The sequence below is a fragment of the Scardinius erythrophthalmus genome (genome assembly GCF_964197995.2).
Source record: "Scardinius erythrophthalmus genome assembly, chromosome: 20".
In the NCBI taxonomy this organism is placed as follows: domain Eukaryota; kingdom Metazoa; phylum Chordata; class Actinopteri; order Cypriniformes; family Leuciscidae; genus Scardinius; species Scardinius erythrophthalmus.
This window is the reverse complement of record NC_138240.1, coordinates 23,588,463-23,611,657: the sequence shown is the minus strand read 5'-3', so window position 1 is coordinate 23,611,657 and position 23,195 is coordinate 23,588,463. Positions and strand designations below refer to the sequence as shown.

The 23,195-nt window shown below is 36.2% G+C and overlaps 1 protein-coding gene across 1 annotated transcript in view; it reads right to left on the bottom strand.

The window, feature by feature from the left end:
• LOC308680196 (transmembrane protein 132C) overlaps positions 1-23,195 on the bottom strand; it is a gene marked incomplete at its 3' end in the record, with an annotated part of 322,165 nt that overhangs the window by 135,300 nt on the left and 163,670 nt on the right. The window contains exon 3 of the mRNA XM_081348194.1: positions 12,615-12,758. Coding sequence (XP_081204320.1) covers positions 12,615-12,758 — 144 coding nt within the window. The remainder of the gene's footprint in view (positions 1-12,614; positions 12,759-23,195) is intronic.

The window sequence follows — 23,195 nt, the reverse complement described above, 5'->3', positions numbered from 1 at the left end:
ATGGCCAATTCTGGCTGTTGAAGTGTGAACTATTATGGTGTTGTTGTGTGAAGTGTCAACAGTCCTCTAAAACTGGGGTCAGAAACCTTTTTGACTCAAAGTGCCATTTTTTTTTTCTTGTTCACTTTGCCATATCAAACCAATTTCTCCCTGCCATTTATACACTACCGTTCAAAAGACAGGAAGATATTTTTTTTCTTTTTGGAAAAAAACAACTATTGCTTTTATTCAATAAGGATGCATTAAATTCATCAAAAGTGACAAAGTAATGGCATTCACCAAGTTACAAAGGTATTTTATTTCAAATAATTGATTTCGAATTAGATTTTAATTTTAAAATTAAAGTTCCATTCATCAAAGAATCCTGTAAAAAATATCATGGTTACCACAAAAATATTCAGTTGCACAGCTTTCCAACTGTAATAATAAAAAGCACTGTTTTGGAGCAAAACTGGAGTAATGATGTAGCCTGGCTAACGTCAGACCTAGTCTCATTAAAACGTGGTCTGGGAACCACGTTCATTTTCTCGTATTTGAGGCGTGGTTTACGAATGCCCAGAGCCGTTCATTGGATGCTACGAATGTCTATCAAATGCGCCTGTACGTAGTTCATAGCCAATCGTTTCAATTATACCAGATGACGTATGTAGAGCGACAGGAATTCGACGAGGAAGAAGACGATGGGTCAGAGATTTATGTGTACACGATGGCGTTCAGTGACTATTGTCGTTTGTGCAAGACAAACATGAGGGTAGAAGGTATGTATAGATATAAACAAACTGCTTCGGTGTGTCGCATAGACGTCGTCATCGTCTTGCTGCTCCCTCCCCGTTCTGTGATTGGTTCCCTCGCTGAGGCGAAAATCTGGTCCATGGAATCCAGGCTGCCTAGCAGCGTGAATAAAATCACGCTGCGCGCAAGGCGGCATGGGGAAACCTAGGCTAGTAATGATGCTGAAAACTGAGCTTTAACATCACAGGAATAAATTACATTTAGAAATATATTTAGAAAAACTTATTTTAAATTATAATGGTTTTTACTGTATTTTGTATCTGCAATATAATTTAATATACACAAGTAAGCTCCCCTAAGACCAAATTTATACACATTATCTTGCAATAATGAAAGTTCAAAGTTAAGTTAGTGCTAGTTAGTGATGCTTAACCAATAGTCTGTCCAAAAAAGAAAAATGCCATTTCTATCATGCACAGTATCATAAAATCCCCACCAGCATACATATTACCAATATCCACTTGAAGGTTGACTAAGACCTTGATCGTATCATTATTTCAGTACATGATACATTTTTATCATGTTTTTAGTTTTAATATGGATGAAGCACAGCTTGAGAAGATTCATTTTTGAAGATGTCAAGTAGTCAAAAGTGCTGCTAATTGAATAATCATCCATAAATGAAAAAGACTGAAAATACAGCAGTTTCTAATTACGACTGTGAACTGATCTCATAGACTTGATCACGAACAACACGACTACCTCGTTTCAAGCGACGACGACAACAACTCGGCTCTTTTGTCCTGAGGATGCATATGGTTTAAATGGCCATCCTGTGTGCTCTTTTCATTCGACTGTAATGCGACGTGATTGCTGTAATCATCCCCTGTGGCGCTGTTCGGCGGCTCTGAAATAGGCCAGCACGCCATCACAGGTCTGTGTCTTTTGACTGTCCGCGGTGAATTATCTGAACATTACGGCACTAATAACCACACAGAGTTAATGGAGACAGATGAGGAACCGGAGTGAGTTGATGAAAATAGTTTCATTTAACGATTGGAGCTGGGAGCCTTAACGGCACAAGATGTCGTCTCTCCATTTTCTGGGACACAGAGTAGAATAGTTGACCTGACATTTTATGCATGGGTGACGTCTTCTAGTTTTCTTACATGTAAAGATGAATCATTAAGGACCCGCTATCATATAAGCGCATTAAATTAGCTAGAGAGGTCGTAGTGTCCCAGAATGTTCATGTCTTCACAGAGACACTCCCATGTGGAATCATCTACATGGAGCGACTGCGTCTCGAGTCCTTTGTCGATTAGAGAGAAATTACAGAATCATAAAAGTATAGTTCACCCAAAACTGAAACTGTTTCTGTTTTGGGTGAAAATCATTTACACACCCTCGTGTCGTTCCCACATGAGTTTTTCCCTTAGTCAAAAATAAAAGGAGATGCAGAAAATGTTGTTCTTTGGATAAATCACTAAAATAGGTGTCCTGAGAAACCAAAGTCAGGTGACCAGCATGCGCTTTTTAACCAATCAGAACACAATGGGACATTCTTTGGAACATTAAGGGAGTGTTCACACTTGGCGTCTTATTTGACAAGAAAAAAAAATTGACAAGGGCGCTTTTTTAGTATAAAAAGTTTGGTTTCCAAATAGCAGCTGAGGGCGTCTTTTGTTGCTATAACAATATGTATGTAGAAAATATCTATTTTTATATTTTTCACAGCTATATTTTTCTTATGGAAATGACAGGTCTCGCTACTCACTTGTCATTGGTCAGCTGTCAAAAAGGCGCTTGATGTAAGGTGTTTTTTTTTTTCCAGAAAAGTTGAACTTTATTCAACTTGAAAAGAAGCTCTGAGCTGCAGAAAAAGACGTCGGTGGTGGCGTTTAAAAAAGCGTTTTAAAAAACACGATTTACTCCATAGGATTATAATGTAAAACAGACGCTGGCAGCTTCAAAAAAGACACCAAGTGTGAACACGCCCTAAGTCAGTCATCTCACTTGATTAACCTCAAATCAGTGATGAACTTGACAATGTCTGTGGCAGGTTCACTGGAATGAACTGATTACTGATGATTACATGGACTGATTACTAGTGTTAACCTTAAACCACTTGCAAGTATATTATAAAAGTGACTGTTCAGCGCACCAATAAAAAGAATTAATGATAGTTATTCAATTGTATAAATAATTATAACTGAACAGAAATCTGAATTTTATTGAACCCCTGAAGGGACATGGTAATGGGGGAAAAAATGAGATGGGAGGAAAAATGATGTCAGTGCTTTTGAATTATCTCGCAAAACTTTTGTGTTACTCAGAGAAACTTTGTGTTTTCTGCCTTAAAACAGGTTGCATTGCTATTAAAATAATTGCAGCAAACATCTAAAATATTTGAAACGGTACAACCTATAAATAAAAAAGCTTACTATGAGATAAAATATAGTTAAAATTGTTTAACTATGCACTGGTTTTGCATCTATGAAATTATTTAGGGTAAGTGTACCCATTAAGCCCATGTACCCTTTAAGCCCACTTTCAACAGTTAAATAAAAAAAAAAGAGAAAATAATATTTTATGCTGCTTAGCATTTTAGCCAATCCATTGATTTGTTACTTCCTTGGCATTTTTTATTGCATACCAATCACATTTGGCAATGTTGAATTAGCCCCACCCATGTGCATGCTGTCTCAGGGGACCTCACACAAAGTCACCCCAAAAACACTGGGGTTTTTCGGGGCCCTTCAGAAATCAACACATTTCTGTAATTTTCAGCCATTTCTTTGGTAACTACATTGATATTATGTCAAATAAGAGATAAATGTATTGTTTTTTTGTGTATGAACAAATAGTACTTTATCATTTTATATCATTTTCCTTTAAATGGAAAGATTAGTTATTAGCTTGCGTTCAAAGCTAATCTTTAGATCAAACCATTAGCCTTACAGAAAGGCTAGACTGCCAAAGAATTAAGCATGTGAACTGCAAACAATAAATGTTTTGTGATTCATTTTAGATTAATTTACAAATAAATACATCATAAATTGTTTTGTAGAGAAGATTATTTTCATAAATTAACTTTTTTAAGATGGGCTTAAATGGTACAGCGCCACAAAACGCATGCAAACTATAGCCAACACAAGCTAACCTTGAATGAAAAAAACATAACATTTCTCAATGTGGGCACAATGAAAATTACTATGATACTAGTCCACAGTATATTTAAGCTCCATGCATGTATTTGTAAAAATATCTTACATTTTTTAAAGGAAAACATTGTCTTTTTTCACTATTACTCACCGTGGAACCATTTAAGCCCACCTTATGTGTTTCAATGAGGAATCCCTCTAATTGCAAACTTTGATAAATTTTATGAAAGTGTTTAATTATAACGTCTTTGTGTGCTTTTACCTTACTAACCTTTTAACCTTACCTTACTTACACACAAATTACACACATTCATTCAAATGAGATAGAGCCCGTTTTGTCCTAAAGTCCTTTATGCATAACCGGGAGCCAAGCTGAGTTAAGGCTTGAGATTCTGGGCATGGAGAGGTCCCAGAGGGACCCTACATTCCGCACAGTCCTGTGCCCCTGGGGTTGTCTGGCTCCGGGATACCACCACTTCCTGCCCAGCTTTGTCTGGGCAAAACTCGGGACCCAAGCCGAGTTGGGGCTCTGGACTCCGGGCATGGAGGGGTCAACCAGTGAGCCCCCTATGCCGGGTCATTGAGCCCTAACTCGGCTTTCTTCCCGAGATATTGTCAATGTTTAAATTTAGCACTTTTTACTCAAATTTAGGTAGAAATTTGAGTAAAAAGTGCAAAATGTAAACATTGTAAACCAGTCATTATGCTACACATTAACATTGAAGCGTGTCTCACGTTTTCAACCACAAAAACATGTTCTGTGTGAACTGGCCTACAATCTGCGCTTCATCGCTTTTAAGTCGTCAAGTCACCTTTATTTACATAGTGCTTTTTACAATACAGATCGTTTCAAAGCAACTTTACAGTGATAACAGGAAAATAATGCAACAAAGTTTGTTGCAGCTCTAGAAGAAAATAGTGTCATTGTCCAGCTTAAGTAAGAGCAGTGTTGATTAATTTCAATTGTAAAAATCATCAGTTATTAATTTAGTTAATTTATCTATACAGCAGCTCTGGAGCTGGAGAAACCCAAACCACTTCCATGTATTTCGGTTACGTTTTTCTTTTTTTTTAAAGATTTCCTCAGCTTTGGAGGGTTTTGCTTTCATTTCCCTCGCCATCTCCCAGCAGAATGTCTGTTGTAGTGTTTATTTCTGCTGTGCCATAACCTGGTAGGGTTATCCAAATCAAGTAAAACTGTCCAGAGCTTATCATCATTAACATTAATTTTATTTATTGTGATGTTGAATTGATATAGTTTATCGCCTAGTCCTACGTTAAAAAGTTAAAAAGTTAACTGGACCCTAATTTGAAAAATAAACAAACCAAACAAGCAAAGTAAGTGTAAAAGTTCTATAAATCCCATAAGAGGTCATGGTGTATGAAAAAATATGAGATGAGAGGAAAAGTATGTTTGCACAGTTAAAAGTTGATGTTATTCTATTTTTGTTAACTACATTCTAAAATGTAATTAATGCACCATCTGGTTTCTCCAGGCTTCAGTCATTGTCAGGATACTGTTCAAGCTGGCAGCATTATTAAATTATATATCATATTAAAAATCGATAAATATATTTTTTGATATTTATATCGCCCAGCCTTATTTTAAAGACTGCATGAACCAGAAAATGTAAGCGGCTTTTCTTCCATATTGTGACAAATGTTGTGTTCATGTTGTTGTAATTACCATATTTTTGAGATGACAACGTGTGACGTTCTACTTGTAGCCTACTTGTAGAAATTAAGCATTTCTATTACGTAATTATGACATGGCGTGAACACACCTTTAAATTCAATTGAAGCAGATTCCAAATGGGAATTATGCCTGGTACACATTGTACGATTTTGGGATGTCCCAGATGAAAGATGACCAATCGCGGCAACTTCTGTGGTCATGGTTCCTAAACGGTGGTCCTATGCCGTACGGTGAGAGAGGTTCAAAGACAGCCGTTATCACGATCTTGCGACCAAAGATAGCGTCAGAAGACAGTGTCAGAAATTTAGCATGATCATCTCACAGTGTGTTTGCTGCTATGACGTACGTTTATTGACTAGTCTAAAAATGGTGCTAAAACATAAAACTACTTACATGAAGCTCCATTCATAAAATTAGCATGCCAGGTTGGCCTATTTCTCATAGCCATGACCGCATTCATATTCTCCTCTTTCACTTTCTCCTCATTTTCCAGCCCACATAAAAACCATAATTGCCAAAGTGCGATTCATCTTGCGCATGCTGATGACGTGTTATTCTTCTATACCATCTTGCATCGTAGCCTACTATTAAATTTTGCCCGAACCCAGAGTACTCCCCTGTTGTTGTAAGAGTATTTAGGACTAGAAGTGAGGAGATGGAGTGGTGGAGGGATGCTGTTAAACTGTCAGCGAACGGAGGTAAGTTTGCAGTATATATATATATATATATATATACACCTCTTACCTCGTTGATTGGGTTGATTAACAGAGTGTGGCCCACTCGTGTCTAATTAGGTTTGATTGTCTGAATGTGCTCCACATGCGTTTAATTATCTGAACGTGCTCCTCCCGAACTTTGTTAATAAAACATCATTTCTTCCAAGATCTATGTCGTACAGTGTGATTTGTAATGATCTTTATAGGATTGCCGGAATCGCACAGTCTGTATACAGGCATTAAATACTATGATTAAAGAGGTCAAGGTTTTGGAGATCATGAGGTTAAAGGGAAGGAATCTGTCTTGTTTCCCAGAATTAGTATTCTCGTTTAAGAACATTTAAATCGTCTCGAGCTTCGCCATCGAGCTTCAAAGTTCGGTCTAAATCCAGCTTTCTGTGGTACACATGCTGCTTCTGATTTAGCTTTACCAAAGCGAAACTCTGTCTATGCTATGTATGCGCAGGTTTTCGCATGTCTGCAGGATGCCCCTGGCAAACTTCAGTAGTAAAAGAGATGGTGAACTCTTGTTCAAAACTCAATATTCCTCTGACCTTCCTCACACAAACAAAAAGCTGCCATGTAAGAGACAGATTCAACAAACGTACATGGCACACTACACCCTGTTCAGCAGCAGCAAAAGCTGCTGACTATACACAAACACACAACCACATCCTGCTTCCCTTCTCTCTTCCTTTTCCTTGTGTCATCCATTCTTTTTTGTCTCTGCATGCAAGATGCAATCTCATTTCTACCCAGTATTTCTCTCTCTTCCTGTCAGTATTTCTTATTCTCCAGTTACACCTTTCATAAATGGCAGGGTGAAAGGTGCCCACTGAAGGTAATAGAAGGCCTAATCAAATTTCCCCCCACGAGAAGAGAACATGAGAATGTAATAAAGGAAAAGAGGTGGGAACTGGAGCGGATCAACCTGCGCTGTCGTCCATCCACACCAGGACCTTGTCCCCCCATCAGTGATGAAGAAAATGAAAAAAATGCAAGAGAATATTGAAGAAAGCAGAAACTGAATGACAGGTGCGGCACAGTGATGGAAACCGATCCAACACTGGAGTAATGAGAAAGAGAAGAGATGAGAGAGAAGTGAGAAAATGGAACGAGAGAATGACGGGGAATTTGCTAAAAATTGTCTCTGCCGATAGTGTAATTTACTTGGACGTGCTGCGCTGTTTTAGCACCTTGGTCACTAAAGAAAATTGCACAAACGTGATCACAAAACTGTGTGAAATGCAATTTGCACACCGTAATGCCCAATTTTGTGAGTCGGTCCGAGTCCTAGGTTAATTTATCATTGTGATATATTAGGCTTTTATGGTAATTTACTGATTATAACATCTAAAAAACGAAAATGAATTTTTTCACTTCCTTTTTAGTTTGAAGCATTTCTATTTGCTTATTATTTTTTGTTTTTAAAGGGACCTTTTAATTTAGCATTTTTTGACAAAAACAATGGATCCAGCAAGATCAAAAGTGACAGCAATGATATTTATAATGTTGCATTTCCATTTCAGATAAATGCTTTAAATCTATTCAATGAAGTTATAAACAGAATTTTGTGACACTGAAGACTTTCAGCTTTGTCATCACATAAATTACATTTTAAAATATTTTACAATATTACTGTATTTCTGACCAAATAAATGCAGCCTTTCTGAGTATGAGACTTCTTTCAAAAACATTTCAATTGAAGCAACCCCCAAACTTCTGAATGGTAGTGTATGCAATATAATCACATGAATAATATTATAAGCATTTTATTTTATATCAATAAAACTACAGTAGCAAAAACATTGTTATTGTGAAAATATATGAGGTTTTAATGTCAGAGCAGGCTGTGTATATAAAAACTCAAAATCAAGCATCATTCATTTCAATTATTCATTTAATTTACCAATCAATCATTTACCATGATAATTTTTAATGTGTGCATTACAATGAAGACTGAAAACAAAATTCAAGTATAAGATGTAAAATTGTGTACAAAGTATTGATCGTGTTAATAATGTTTTAACCCATGCATCAAACATGATGCATACAGCATTAAATGGCTAAAATGCCTAAAGTGTGTTTGACTACACGGTGCATCTATTAATATTCTCATATCGCTCTTCTCCATCATTTGATCTTTGTTTGATTGATTACTGCTGCCATGCTCTTTAGAAAATCTCTTTTAAAAGATAATGACTTAATTTGAATATTCACAGTACAGTATTATAGCGATGCAGAACGTGTCTGTTTAAACTGCATTGTGGGTGGTTAATGAATGAAACAAAGGTGAAGCAACTGTTTAGTAAATTTGCCCCTGGATATCTATAAAATGTGCTGGAATTTAACAGAGAATAAAACAGTAGAAAAACACAAGATGTAGATGGAGAGAAAAAGCTGAAGCAATGAGGGAAAGTGAAAAAGGAGCCAGATGAAAGAGGGAAATGGATCATACACAGTAAGCTCAGTTGTGCTTCCTTTGTCTTTAAGAAGTGCCTGCGCCAGATGGAGAGATTATAGCTCTGGACATCCCCAAAGACCTAGATTAAAGCTAACATGCTTTATTTAGCCCTAAACTCTTGGTCTTAGATCAATGCCAGACTGGATTAAACAGAAATTTGTCATGTGACATGACTAGGGACTCCCTATTACAAAGGCAGCTGCGTAACTCGGTTAATATTCCATTCAGTTCCTCAATGTCAGATTAAGAGAAAGCAAATTTCTATTTGTCTGTGTGATTTTTGCTTTAAAGTTTTTCTGGATTGATTAGACTTTGGCATCAAAGAATTGATTAAGCACAACGTTTAACAGCTACTTGAAATATTGTGAGTTTATATGCAGAAACGTGAACTACATGAAGAAAAATCGTTTTTCCTTTTACAGATAATACAAAGACAGTTTGTGCAAGCAACACTTTGCAAATTTGATAATCTTACATTAGGAAATCATTTTGTCATCATTTACTCACAATCATGTTGTTCCAAACCCGTCTGACTGACTGACTTTTTTTTTTCTTCTGTGGAACACAAAAGGAGAATTTGCAGAGAATATCTTGGCCGCTATTTTCCGTATAATAAAAGTGAATGATAGAAGCAGCACCCTAAAATTAAAAATAGTCCACATGACTTGTATACTATATTTCAAGTTTATATGTAAAAGAGCAGCCAACATATTCTTTTTACATGGATGAAAGAAAGTCAAATGTTTGGAATAACGATGACATTTTTATTTTTGGGTGAAAGATTACCATAATTATAAGCATGATGCACAATACCACATGAATCCTAAATGAAGTGATCGGGTTGATGTGCACGTTTGAGTTCCGGAAGTTTCAAATCGGAATTGATCTTTGACATGCAGAGTTGCAGAGTTTCCCGCTGTTGGCGCATACTAACCATCATCCTACCATTCTTTGTTTTAAAAAGCAGAGTTTATCTATTTTTCCAAACTTGGGGATGACGAGCACATGAAGCTGTGTGCCGCTTATATTTATCAAGAAGTAAAAACGCCCCATTCCCGCACTCATTTATGACACTACATTCAACAACAACAGCTTGATCCGTGTGTCATATGTCATTACGCCATGTCTACGTTATTGCACATGTGCAAAACATTTCAGTTCTGGTTTTTAATCTAATAACGTGTTTACATCTCCAATCGAATGGACTGGAAAATGTTTTTATTCCAATTGTGCTACTAGTAGGCCTAATTAAAAACAAATTAGTAGGGTCCGCAGCTAGTGTTGTGTTATAGCTTGTGGCACAAAATTTTAAAGAAATTTGTTTGTTTTTTGTTTTTAAACGGGACATCATAAGGGACCCTGGATTACCACAAATGTATCTAAAAATCTTAAAGACAGGCATAATTACAGATTCTCAAACCAAAAATGCACCGGTAATGGGTCATTAATGTTTTAGTATGCTGTTTACACTAATTCTTAGTAGTCTGAGTGCTAGGCATGCTGCGATAGTCTGTGTTAGTGGTGTGTTCAGCCGCACATCGATTACATCACTTGCCCACAGCGGCAGAAATCAATTATCAATCACTGTTTGTGTTATAAAATCTGAATAATTCTTGCGTTTCGATGCTTCATTGGTTATTTGACAGACATTATGTGACCAAAAATATTTAAGACCCATTGAATCTGAATTTAAGACATTTTGATACTTTTTAAGGCCTTTTATTAGGAAAACTTAATTTAAGACATTTAAGACTTTTTAAGAGCCTGCGGACACACTGTAATAGGGAACCTGCAAACATTAATGAGGCAATCTGTAAACTTTGCCTGATGAAGGTGGCAGCATCCGAAGGTAACACTTCTAATTTACACACACTTTCAAGCGCACCACAAGAATGAGCCTGTCGTGCTTATTCGTTTTGTTAATAAAAGTTCTATGTTTAATATAAGCGAGTTTGTCATTGTACTATTTTGTTGTTGTGCTTTTCATTAAGAATAATAATGAACCCATCATTTAAACAATTGCCGCTAATTCGAAAGTGAAAGAAAAATGCGCACACAGGCATTCATAAGCGATTTAAAAGTGAGGTGGAAAAGAGGGAAAAACCTTTTCAGTTTGAAAAATAAACATTTTGTACGTTTAAAACTATTCAGTTTTGGTGAAATTAGCCAAAAAAGAAAAAGAAAAACTTTCATTTATGAGACAGACAGGGTGCGTACTGCGTTGCAAAAGGTCTGTTTACTAGGGCAGTTTATTTCTGCAATGCCAAGCTGAGCTTCATGATAATGATGGGCTTAATCTTTCAAGTTTACAGACTTCCACCAAACTGCTTTTAATGCGGAAAATTACACCTGTCAGTACAGAGCACAGTTTATTAACACTATTTCCAGATCTGTGGAGAAATGCGATTAAGAGCATGGTGACACACAAAGACTGCAAATCCACACTTAATTACAACCAGTGTGTTTTTTACTTCTGCATCCATCAACACGGTTTCCTATTTTCCAGATTAATTTAAACATGCAAATAAGATTCGTAAATGGATGACTCAACTTTTGGACGAAGACCCCCTAGGATCACTGATTCAATATTCTAATAGGAAGGGAAAAGGGAGATGCATTGTTAACTAGTTCCTATCTGCCGAGATTAATATACACAAGCAGGCATAAAAGCAGAACAGCTATTATTCAAGTAAAAAGCAATTGATACTAACTGAGTATTACTTTTTTTAATGTTACAATACCTATTTGAAAACTGCATTTTTTTTGCATTTTCGCTTGGTCAAACTAACAGAATGGAAATGAAGCACTTCAGCTTTAATTATCCACTGGATATATTTTCGTTCCGCTTTTAACTACTTCAAAGTAAAGTATGTTCCAAAGCACACTCTTAAGTCCATCACATGGCATTAAATTGCTTCCTTTAATATCTCTGTTGATGTCCAGTTATCCTAATCCCAATATTACTATTTGATGAGTTGAGGGAAATCGTTATTTAAACACATTAAACATGTACAGTGACCCAAAAAAGGATTTGGACGCTTTTGAAAACTTAAATCACACTTAAAGATGTAAAACATCCAACATGCAAAACCTTAAACCAAAAGACATCTGTAAACAAATGCTACAAGAGCTTTTCTCAGAACTAACTTCACTTTTCAATCAAGCCCCAGGTCATTTTGGAGGATGTGCGAAGTCCATTAAAATAAAGGCCATTATTCTGCTATATAATGCAAAGATCATCTGTGTTTCTCCAATATTGGACACTTTTAAGTCCCAGTAGTTGATTTGTATTATTTATTTTTTACTTATTACTATTTGTTTTATCCGTGTCCCAGAGACAGATTTTCGAAATAAAAAATTTAAAAAATCATCATAAAAATATGAATTATTAACGAAGATGAACAAAAAACTGTGGCAGCCCTCTCCAAAAGTTAGCTTACTTGTTTGCCAGCGAGATAACGTCAGTGAAGAGTTTGAGATGAAACCGATTAAAGAGTTTCAAGACTCTTTTTGACTTTTTTTTATAGATTTTTTAAAAGTCCACAGGACCAAAAGTTACCATAATTGAAGAAACACCATCAAACATTTTTTTAAGCATAAGTGTCATAATATATTTTAAGGAGACGGGATATGACCTCATATTCTCTGTCTGCAGTGAAATAATAAACAAAATAATAATTAAAAAAAAAAAACGACTCTAATGAGTGTACATGCTAATGGACGAACCTGAGACCAACAAGGCAACAACAACATACAAAGCACTCATACAGAATGCTGGTCTATACTATAGCACACCGCAGTAAGTAAATTACAAGAGCTCGCACTTGGGCAAGTTAACTGACCTCTGTCCATAGCTGGACTCCTTACGGCGACAATGCAGGGTCACAATCCTGTGACCTTCAGTTCTGACATCTTGACTAACCATCCAGAGCGTGGGGTTACTGGGTCGGGCGCCAAGGAACGCCACTCCATCTTTTAACTTCACCCTGCAGTGTAGAGAGAGACAAAGAGAGAGACAAACATCAATGAACAATGAAAAAAAGCCTGTATTATTCAGAAAGTTGTTTTTTGACATCACTAATTGGTTGAATCAGGCATAATCTTAATGTACGTAAGGGCCAATGCAAAAAAAAAAAGTGAAACATCTATGCAGTTATTACACAACACTTTTCATTGCCATTGAATTAATTCATGGCAGCAGATTAACACAATAACACAGTACTTGTACAGATCGTTCTCCACAGGACCTATCGCTCTCTGTCATCAATCCCAGCATTACACTAAATAAGAGATTTATACAGAGCTGATTGAGTCCTGCAACTAAGTGCTTCTATGGCTTACACTTGACTTACTGGAGAACAATCCACGTTTGTATTGAGCATTTAACCAGACATCTGATTAAAACTATCGTAAGCTTTCATTTTTGTCAGCTCAAGAGCTCTCTTAGTTAAGTAAAGCCTGTAGCAGGTTTTGTACCCAACACTTGAGTTCTGGATAATCTCCTCAGATCTATACAGAGCTAATATAAACAGGGCCTGCTTTAAGCACTTCAGATACATTACTTCAATGAGGGATTTTCAAGTCAGAAGATTCAGTTTTCACATCAGATAGTAAAATGACTTTCTAATACTTTATATCTCAAACAAATTGTCTACATAAAATCCACAAATCTGTTTCAAACGGCATTTTACGTGGGTCACGATAGATAAACGACTTGTGATTTAGCTAAATTTCTTGTGGACAGCAGTTTTTCAATGATGCCTATTGTTTGCGCTCAAATGGAAGCAAGCAAAAACTCGAAGCATCTCTGAATGAGATGAGTAATAAAACTAAATGGCTTTTATTTAGCCATGAAATGTGTTATTTCTCCATAAAATTGGTTAATAACAGATGTTCTAAAATGAACTACATATTAGATACAGACTGGGAAAATCAAGATTTTTTTTTACTATATGTTCATCTCATTGTTCTTTAACCACATTAAAAGTAATTGCCATTTGATTCATTGTAAATAAAATAACTTCTGAATGATTTTTAATTAAAATCACTATACTTAAAATAAATATTGACATACAGATAAAACAATCATTATTATCATGCAATAGCCGCTACCAATAACAGCCATCAGATTTTCAGAATCATCACTGCAGTCTTCAGTGTCACATGATCCTTCAGAAATTATACTAATATGCTGATTTGCTGCTCAAGAAACATTTCCTATTATTATCGATGTTGAAAACAGTTGTGCTGCTTAAAATTTTTTATGGAAACTGTAATAAAAAAAATTTACAGGATACTTTGATGAACGGAAAGTTTAAAAGAACAGCATTTATTTAAAATAAAAATATTTAGTAACATTATAAATATTTTTTTTTGTGCCGTCCGTGCTGCTAGAGTGCGCCACCTCTTTTTCCCCAGTGAACATTCACAATGGAAACTCGTGATTACCATTTACCACCTACAAGGGGTCTCTATAGCGACTAGTAGGACACAATAATCCAGTACTGTGCACACACCCAGAAAAAAAAAAAAAAAAACAGGCTACAAAGGAATAATAGTCTAACTGAAGGAGGTACTGGACAGAAAGGAGTAGAATTTAGGCCAATTCACCCAGACACACTAGCGTGTCATTGGTAATGAAAAAGCAGAGTGGATGTGAGCTTGAATAGATTCCATTCTCCCCGCGCTCTGAACCGCTCAAGGCCAGCAGAGGTAGAGAGCAACAGAGGTACAGGCCGACCATAAGCCGGTAATAGGATGACAAATGGCCGGCAAACAGCCAATCAAAAGGCTCGGTCGGGGGTGGGACCACATTAGCATGTGACAGGGAGCCATAATTGACCCAGGGGAGATAACAGATGGAGAGGGACCCAAAATGAGAGAGGTCTAGCTTGGCCACATATCCCTCATTACTAGCCTCCTCTGATCCTTGTAGACCGGTCCTACAATTCATAATTGGTTTCACCACTGGATGTCAATGCGCGTTTGTTCAAGCACACAGTGCTTCATTAAATTTGTTAGAGCTGGTCTGTGAACAGATGTGGTCAGACGGAAAATAATGAGCTGAGTGATGGCAGAGCAGGTATGAGGACAGGAAATATCAACAAATATATCACTATGGTTTGCAATTGTTTATCTTTACTCTCCAGTCTCGAAGGACTAGGGCAAAGGACAACTGCCACTAAATCTGCAGTTGGTGTCTGACCAACATGGTGGATATTTAAATGGTGGCAGATTGTGGTGTCACAGTACATCAACTCATTACAAGAACGTATTCCTCGCAGAAGCATAATTCCCCCTGTGGCTGAACCCAAGTTTGCAGCTGATGCTCTTCGCAAACTCTATGACTCTGCAGCTCACATATTATCACAATACAACAGACAGAAAAAGACAAGTCATCCATAATAAAATAACCTTTACTTTGTATGCGGATTGCGGACTGAAAAGCATTTGCCTATTTTATTATTTTTTATATTTTTTTCAATCACTTTTTATGATGTCATATTTTACAAACTCTCTCCCCGCCTGCATTTAAAAACCGCCAGAGATTTTGGTCATTTTCACCCAAATTTCATGGACCCCAAAATATTTTGTTGTATGAATATCTGAACAAGCAATATATCAAAAGAAAGAACAGACCTTCCGCTTTTAAACAACAACAACAACAAAATCCATTTTAGTCAAGCTACATGCATTCTTTTTTTTCTATCAACACTTGAGTATGGGAAGTTTCATAAAAAAAGCAACATTTTGAACATGTTGGAAGACTACATCCAGATTGGATTCAGAACGATGAGCAAAACATAGATGGTGTAGATTGACTCAATCGACACCCCCAAAGCTTGCAGTCCTAACCACTTCCTGGGTCAACATTTCACTTTAACATTAGGCCGTTTTGATTTATATGCTGTATTTTGTTGATGATCGCATTATTTTTCATATATGCATCTGCTTACATATGAGATCGCTCCTTTCTGCTTCTTCTTTTCCTGTGTTTGATCTAGAGATAGGCCTACTGTACTTGTTCAGAAGATGCGTAATAGCACCACCTACTGTATAACAGCAATAACACTTAAAGCCGTAAACACTCGTCACTGGCAGGGAAGCGTTTTCTCAGTAAAGTTGACATAACTTCTCAATGGAGGGGAAAGATTTAATTAATGTAAAATACTGGTAAATAAAACAAATTCTAAACACTATGAACATAAATATTTGAGTTCCCCCTCACTCCACCGAACAAGAATGAAACAAGCAAATATAAAATAAACTAATTATTGTGTCATTCATTATAAATATCTAGTTCAGTCATGAAACTCTAGAAGGCACAGGCTGATCGGTCCTTTACATGCAATTGACAAGCAATCGAATCATTACCACATAGCACAAGCCGATCCTGCAGCCAATGAGACTGCTTGCTCAACATTTAAATAGTCTGCTTCAATGTTTGCTGTAGCTACTCCAGTACACTATCAAACTTCCTCTGAAACCCTCCACCTCCCCCAGCTCCATCTGCCTGTAGATCTGCAACAGGATTTATGCATGTCTGTGTCTATTAGCAGTAGCAAGTTCATATACTTGCTCTGCAGCAACAATAATTAGCAACAGCAGCAATACATTAACAATGCCATATTCATTACCATGCTAAAACTATTTTGAGAGTTGTCAAGATTGAAATAACATTATTATATTAACACCAAGCTTAAATTAATTTAAATTGGAATATGTGGGAATAGCTTGATGTTACTTACCTTGCCTAAGAAGCACAAGCTGTGTTAAAGTTAAATGTAAGGAGAGATAAACACTAAAACCCACAAGACAAAATATCTCTGTACAAATGCACAGACCAGTAATGTTTAATTCATCAACCAGTAGGGCTGGGTAAAAATATCGATTCATCAATGCATTGCAATTATTTGTTTCTCAATTCAATATCGATTCATCAAATCCTATGAACCGATTCAGCCCGCGGCCACTGGCGGCGCTGTGGGCAACACACTAGTGAGAGCGATCAGCGTTGTACAAGCAAGCGGCAACCTCCCCGTCTCTTACAGCAGAAAAAAAAACATGTTTACAGCCTGGATCTCTATGTGACTTTGGTCTATACAGCTAATTTTGCCCTTCATAACAACTGTGAGGAGGGTGAATTTTTTTATAACTCATCCGTTTAGTTGATTAATATTTAAAGTTCTGCATAATTAAGGGTGGCCACTTGAGTGACAGGTGGATATCCGCTGATGTCAATGCTAGCCGTTTGTCTGCTGTTACTAGCCGTCACTTCACTTCAGCAAATGTTGCTGCTGAACTTGCCATCTCTGCAGTGTGCTTTTTTTCCGGGATTATTTCATACAATTTAATACACCCATTAATGTTACCTCGCCAACGGCTTAGGATTCCGTCGTTGTCGTCGAGTATCGTTCGAGAGAACAACCAGCGCTGTATTTCAGTTGTTTTCCTCTGTGAACATGCACTAATGGATGTCTGACAATTTTGTTGCTTTTTGGAGTTTTTTTAGATTTAAAAAACGTGATTAAAGGCTCGTTCGTTCTGCTCTCACGGAACAGATAGATTATATATTTATACCGTCAGATGAAATCATGCAGGCGTCGGCGCTTTCTCCGTCCATGCTAAAAATGCACATCCACGAATGAGCGTGGATTTTCTAGTGCATTACTTGAACTTCATAGGCAATATATCTATGGTTTAACCAATTTGAGAGGCGGCCAAAATCAGAATTTAAAATGGACTGAATAAGCTCTCTACGAACTTGACGAGCAATGCCGCGCTGACATGTATGCACATAAATCACCACACACACTCTCTCTCAGAGTAATATTAAGTTACTGCATAACGTTAATACATTTTCAACTTGCAGAATAGTACAGAATCACGATACACAGTCTCACTGGCAGTGTTATTTATTGTGTTGACAAAATAGCACTTTGTAATGTCATAATATATTGTTGGGCATTTTTTATGAGTATGCACATTTTGTCCTTCTGTTTACATTTATTTTATAACTTGAATGTATAGGAAGAAAGAAATTACTTTATACTACTTACAGTTACATGCACTTTGGAGGTGTTAATAAAGAACCTGTTTGTTACAGTTGTGTTTTGTATTCAACACCTGTACAATATTGTACAATAATACAGTTTGTTCTGCTAAATAAACCATGACAGGAAACATACTGGGGTCAATTTGTTCTAAAACATTGGTAATACTGCACACATTATTTAAAAATATACTCAGGTACTTAATTACTTATGTATTTACTTATTATTGAATCGATATCGAAGCTAATAAATCAATATCGAATCGAATCGAAGCCTCAAGAATCAAAATTGAATCGAATTGTGGAATTCGTAACAATACCCAGCCCTATCAACCAGTGACTTGAAACTTCTGCGCATTCACAACTGGGCTGCTGTACGGATGTCCACGGACCCTCCTGATGATGAAATTGGTATGGCCGAAGTGTACTTTGGACTTTAGAGCAATGACACTGACTGACATCATTTCATCTGACCGCAGATTGTTGTTGTTTTTGCCTACACTCCGTGGACCCACTCAAAACAGACTTGCAACTCCCTTTTGGGACGCCAGCGAATGACACACACTGATACAGAGAATAATTCCCTTTGGAGTGGACTTTGTAACTTTGCATTCCTTTTCCACGCACAAACAGCAACATTACACAATAAAGAAAGCTGAAAAAGTAAAGCATAACAGGTCCTCTTTAAAAAACTCCACCACAGTAATAAAATTCATGTTTTATGGCATTTTCACTAATCATGGCTATTTGCACAGTTTGTTCAATTCAGAAGATCTGTGTCCTTTTCAGGTGTAAATACCCTGAGAAAGGTTCAAGAGCCCATCATAGCTTACACACGCAGAGTGAAATGGTCATTCAAAGAGAGTGAATCACTGCTGTGAAAGCATGCGGCTGGAACATCTGATCACTGTGAGAGGTTTGTGTTTCTCAGTGTGAACTAAACTAATTGGAAAGTAATGGCACCCCTCCTCGGAAGCTTTCTTTCACAGAATTATTAATGTTTAAACTATTTCTGCTCCCCCCTCTCTCTCTGGATTCCTCCATACATAATGATGAGATAAGTGAGATGGGAAGTTGCTCCCCAGGTAGCAGTATGAGAAAATAAAAACACCAGCATAAAATTCAATAAGTCTTGTGTCTGAGTGCTCCTGGGAGTCCCTCTCTGGCGGCCCCCTGACTGACTCTCGCTACACACACATACACTTCTCTTGTCTGTCATCAATTTAGTTGCAAAACACATACACACACAGTCAGTGCAGATTGTAAAAGGCCAACTGAACTACTGGCCAACATCAACTGAAACAAACATCCTCAGTGGTCCCTAAATCCATTTGTTTGTTTTAGGGAGACAGCAGAGTGGCAGGAGAGACACATATAGGCCTATACCTAAATCCAATCATTGGTTAACTTTCACCTATACTAGACATCTAATAAAACTATAAAAAATACTCCTGCAAGGCATTTTAGTGTTTTATTTTGTCATTTTATGTCACTACTTAAATAATATAACTTGCCAAAGGAATATAACTTTACTACACATTATAAAACAATCCATGTATCTAAACAGATTTACATCTTAGAATCAGTTTGGATATAATACTGAAATTCTTTATCAGTAGAATGTTTCATTATCCTTGTGCAAAGAAATACACTTTAGCATACTTTTAAAAAGAGTATTATTATGGAAATATTATACTTTAAATTAATGCACTACATCAAGTGCAAACTGAATGTAATGTTTTCGGACACTGAATGTTGTTTACAATTAAATGAAAAAGTATACTAGTTTATATTTGTTTTAAATGCAATTAGTTGGGCTCAAAGGGATAGTTCACCCAAAAATGAAAATTCGGTCATAATTTACTCACCCTCGTGTCGTTCCAAACCTGTATGAGTTTCTTTTTTTCTGATGAAAACAAAAGAAGATATTTTGAAGAATGTTGGTAACCAGACAGTTGATAGCCATTGACTTCCATAGTATTTTCTTTTCCATACTGTGGAAGTCAATGGCTACCGTCAACTGTTTGGTTACCAACATTCTTCAAAATATCTTCTTTTGTGTTCAACAGAAGAAAGAAATTCATACAGGTTTGGAACAAGGGTGTGTAAATGATGACAGAATTTTCATTTTTAAAATTCACATATCCCTTTCAGAGTGTTTTTTGACCCACTTAAGGACGACTTTGACGTGATTTGATCATTAATTTGTATTGTGTACAGGTGAATGTACCGACAAGCATTAATGGTATAAAAAATGTTTACATTAGACATTTTTAATGATGAAAGTGTAACTTAGTACTTTTAAAATATAGGCTATAGTCTATTAACTTTAATGCAACATGTATATTTAACATACTGTATATTATCAAATAACACAGTTAAAATTATAATCAAGCACTTTATATGCTTTGTTGGTATGCATTAAAAAAAAGTGTACTTTTATAAAGCATGACAAAGGTTACATAAAACATTATTATTTAAATTTACTTTAAACAATTATAAAGTTTGCAGTTTTTAAAAGAATACTTAACATATCAGTGTCATTAAAAGTGTCTCTTAAGTCACTTTTGAGGGTATTTATTATGTATAATATACATGGTTAGAAATGAACACCCGCCAAATGCGGGTAAAAATCAACTGTGGCGGGTAACACTGTCAAATCATTAGCCAATTTGGCAGGTTACTTATTAACTTACTCACTTTGCTGGGGAAGTTTGTGTAAGCCAAATCTGTTTCGATTTAGCGTAAATATTCAACTCGTGAGTCATCGTTATATATTAAATACAAAGTATTTGGTTAACATAAAAGAGATTGTTATTTTCCAGCATCCTACATGTTTTTGATGTTCTTTGTACTGTATATGATTTGTCCAACTAAAATACATTTTTGGTGATGAGGATGAAAGTTGAAGGGAGGAGATTTTGTTTGAATAAGAAATGAATATATAGGCTAATCTCTCTCTCTCTCTCTCTCTCTCTCTCTCTCTCTCTATATATATATATATATATATATATATCTATATATAGATAGATAGATAGATAGATAGATAGATAGATAGATGATAGATAGATAGATAGATAGATAGATAGATAGATAGATAGATAGATAGATAGATAGATAGATAGATAGATAGATAGATAGATAGATAGATAGATAGATAGATAGATAGATAGATAGATAGATAGATAGATAGATAGATAGATAGATAGATAGATAGATAGTAGTCATTTGAAGTGGATCAAAAAAGTTCATCAAAGTTGTCCTAAGACAAGAATGGGTATTGTTAAAAATTAATGTATAACTTTGAAGAAAGGATTTGATCTACTTCAAATGTTGACTACTGTATAAGCTGTGACATAGTTAATCTGGTTTATTTATTTTCTTTTTCTGGCTAGTAGAAGTTCTGAATGGCAGGCAACTTAAAAATTTAGTAGGCTATTTAGCCAAATTGGCCGGCGGTGAGTGAAAAAGTTAATTTCAAACCCTGATTATATTACCTGCAAGTAAAGTTCATTTTAAATATAGGCTACTTTTAGGGTTAAAATACACTACAAATGTAAATTCAATATAACAAGGTTTTTAACAAGGTAGCTATAGCCTATACTCACTTGTTGTTTAGCCTAACGTTACTCTCATGTCGCTAAGTCAATCAAGTCGATCACCAGGTAGCCTCACGCTGAAATAGCGTCCACGGTATTCCTTTGCACTTGAAACAAAAAAATGCAGGAATAAATAAATAAAGTATAATCAAGTATAATCAGGAATAAATAAAGTGATAGGCTACATAGCGCTACCGTTATAATAAACGTATATAATTAGCAGCGTCACACTCGGAAACGTGTTGTTTGGTCTGATATCGACGATTGCACAACAGTTTACTCAACACTTATAAATATTTTGTAATTTACGTTTTAGACACCGGTTATTGTGTCTGGGTTTTTTTATTCCTCAACGAAAATTGTTCCATACGACGCCACAGTAGAACCATTGAACGTCTTCAAAAGAACACGGTTCTAGAATGAACCAGCGTTTTTGAACAAATCGCTAGTGAATGATTCCATGGCGCACTCGTTACTGAATCAATTGGCGTGAGTCGCTTTAGTGAATTAATCAAACAAATGAATCAGTGTTTTAGGACGAATCGTTTGAATAAATTATTTTAATGACTCACTCTTAAAGACCCCCTGAAATAAAAATGTAAGTTTTTTAGCTTTTAGTATGAATATGTTAGTCTTAAGGTTATGAATAAGCTGGTGTGTTCCAAAACAATGACAAAATTTGCATTTAGGAGATAAAGTGATAAAGTGCCTTTAAAGTGTTGCAACGATTTAATCTGCAAAAAGAGTCACTGAAAACATGGAATCAGATTCCCAGTACCGAAAAGGAACTGTTGAATATAATATGAAACAATAAACAAATAAATAAATAAATAAAAAAGCACACAAAAAAACTATTTTTCTAAACTACTTCTACACTATTAGGCTACATATCAGCCAACAACCCATATATTATACATTACAATCCATTTTTTGTTTTTTTGTTTTTTTTTGTTTATGTGATTAATCCAGTTTTTTTATTGTTACACTATCCAAAATAAAGATAAGAAAATACCAAAAAAGCAGGGACATGACTTCAACAACAAAAAAGACGAGGTAGAGGAGGTGTAGCATTTAATGGTTAATCAAAGAAATCTCAAAGTTGCGCAGTCCCACACTGACAAAACCACTTTAATTCCAGCGCATCCATGAAAGTCAACATTTGCAGCTCTGATAAATCTAGGATTTAGTGATGCATCTCCCCAGACACATTACAACACGAGGTCCCCCCCTGTCATCTCCCGTCAGACCAGACAGAGACACACTCACTTGGCAGATGCTCTGTAACAGTGCTGACATCTGTGAAAGCCAACAGAAGGGCAACGAGGGGTGACTGAGGACGTTAAACGGGGGGAGATTCTGCTTTTGTAGTTGTCAGTGTTCTGTTCTATCTATGGCAAAGTGCTTCTGTTGTTTCCCCATTTTGCTGAGGGCAGATGTTTTTGTGCATGCGCATGTTCATCAGGGAATATAACTCCTTAGATTTGCTGGTGTACTTCTGAGGTAAAGTTGTGCGTGTGCGTGTTCCTTCTGTCTGCTTCCGAGTTCCCAGGGCGTGACTCCACAGTCTGCTCAGTAAATCGACATCTTGTTAAGTCAATCTGTTTCGCTGTATCTTCTCCCTCTCCCTCGCTCTCTCATTCCACTCTACTGCAAGACAGATTGTTTGTAAAACATACACATTTATCATTTACACCACTTGTTCATTTCACTATACATATATCATTTCCCAATATGAATTTCACTCCATAAAGTTGATGATTCCTTCATTTATG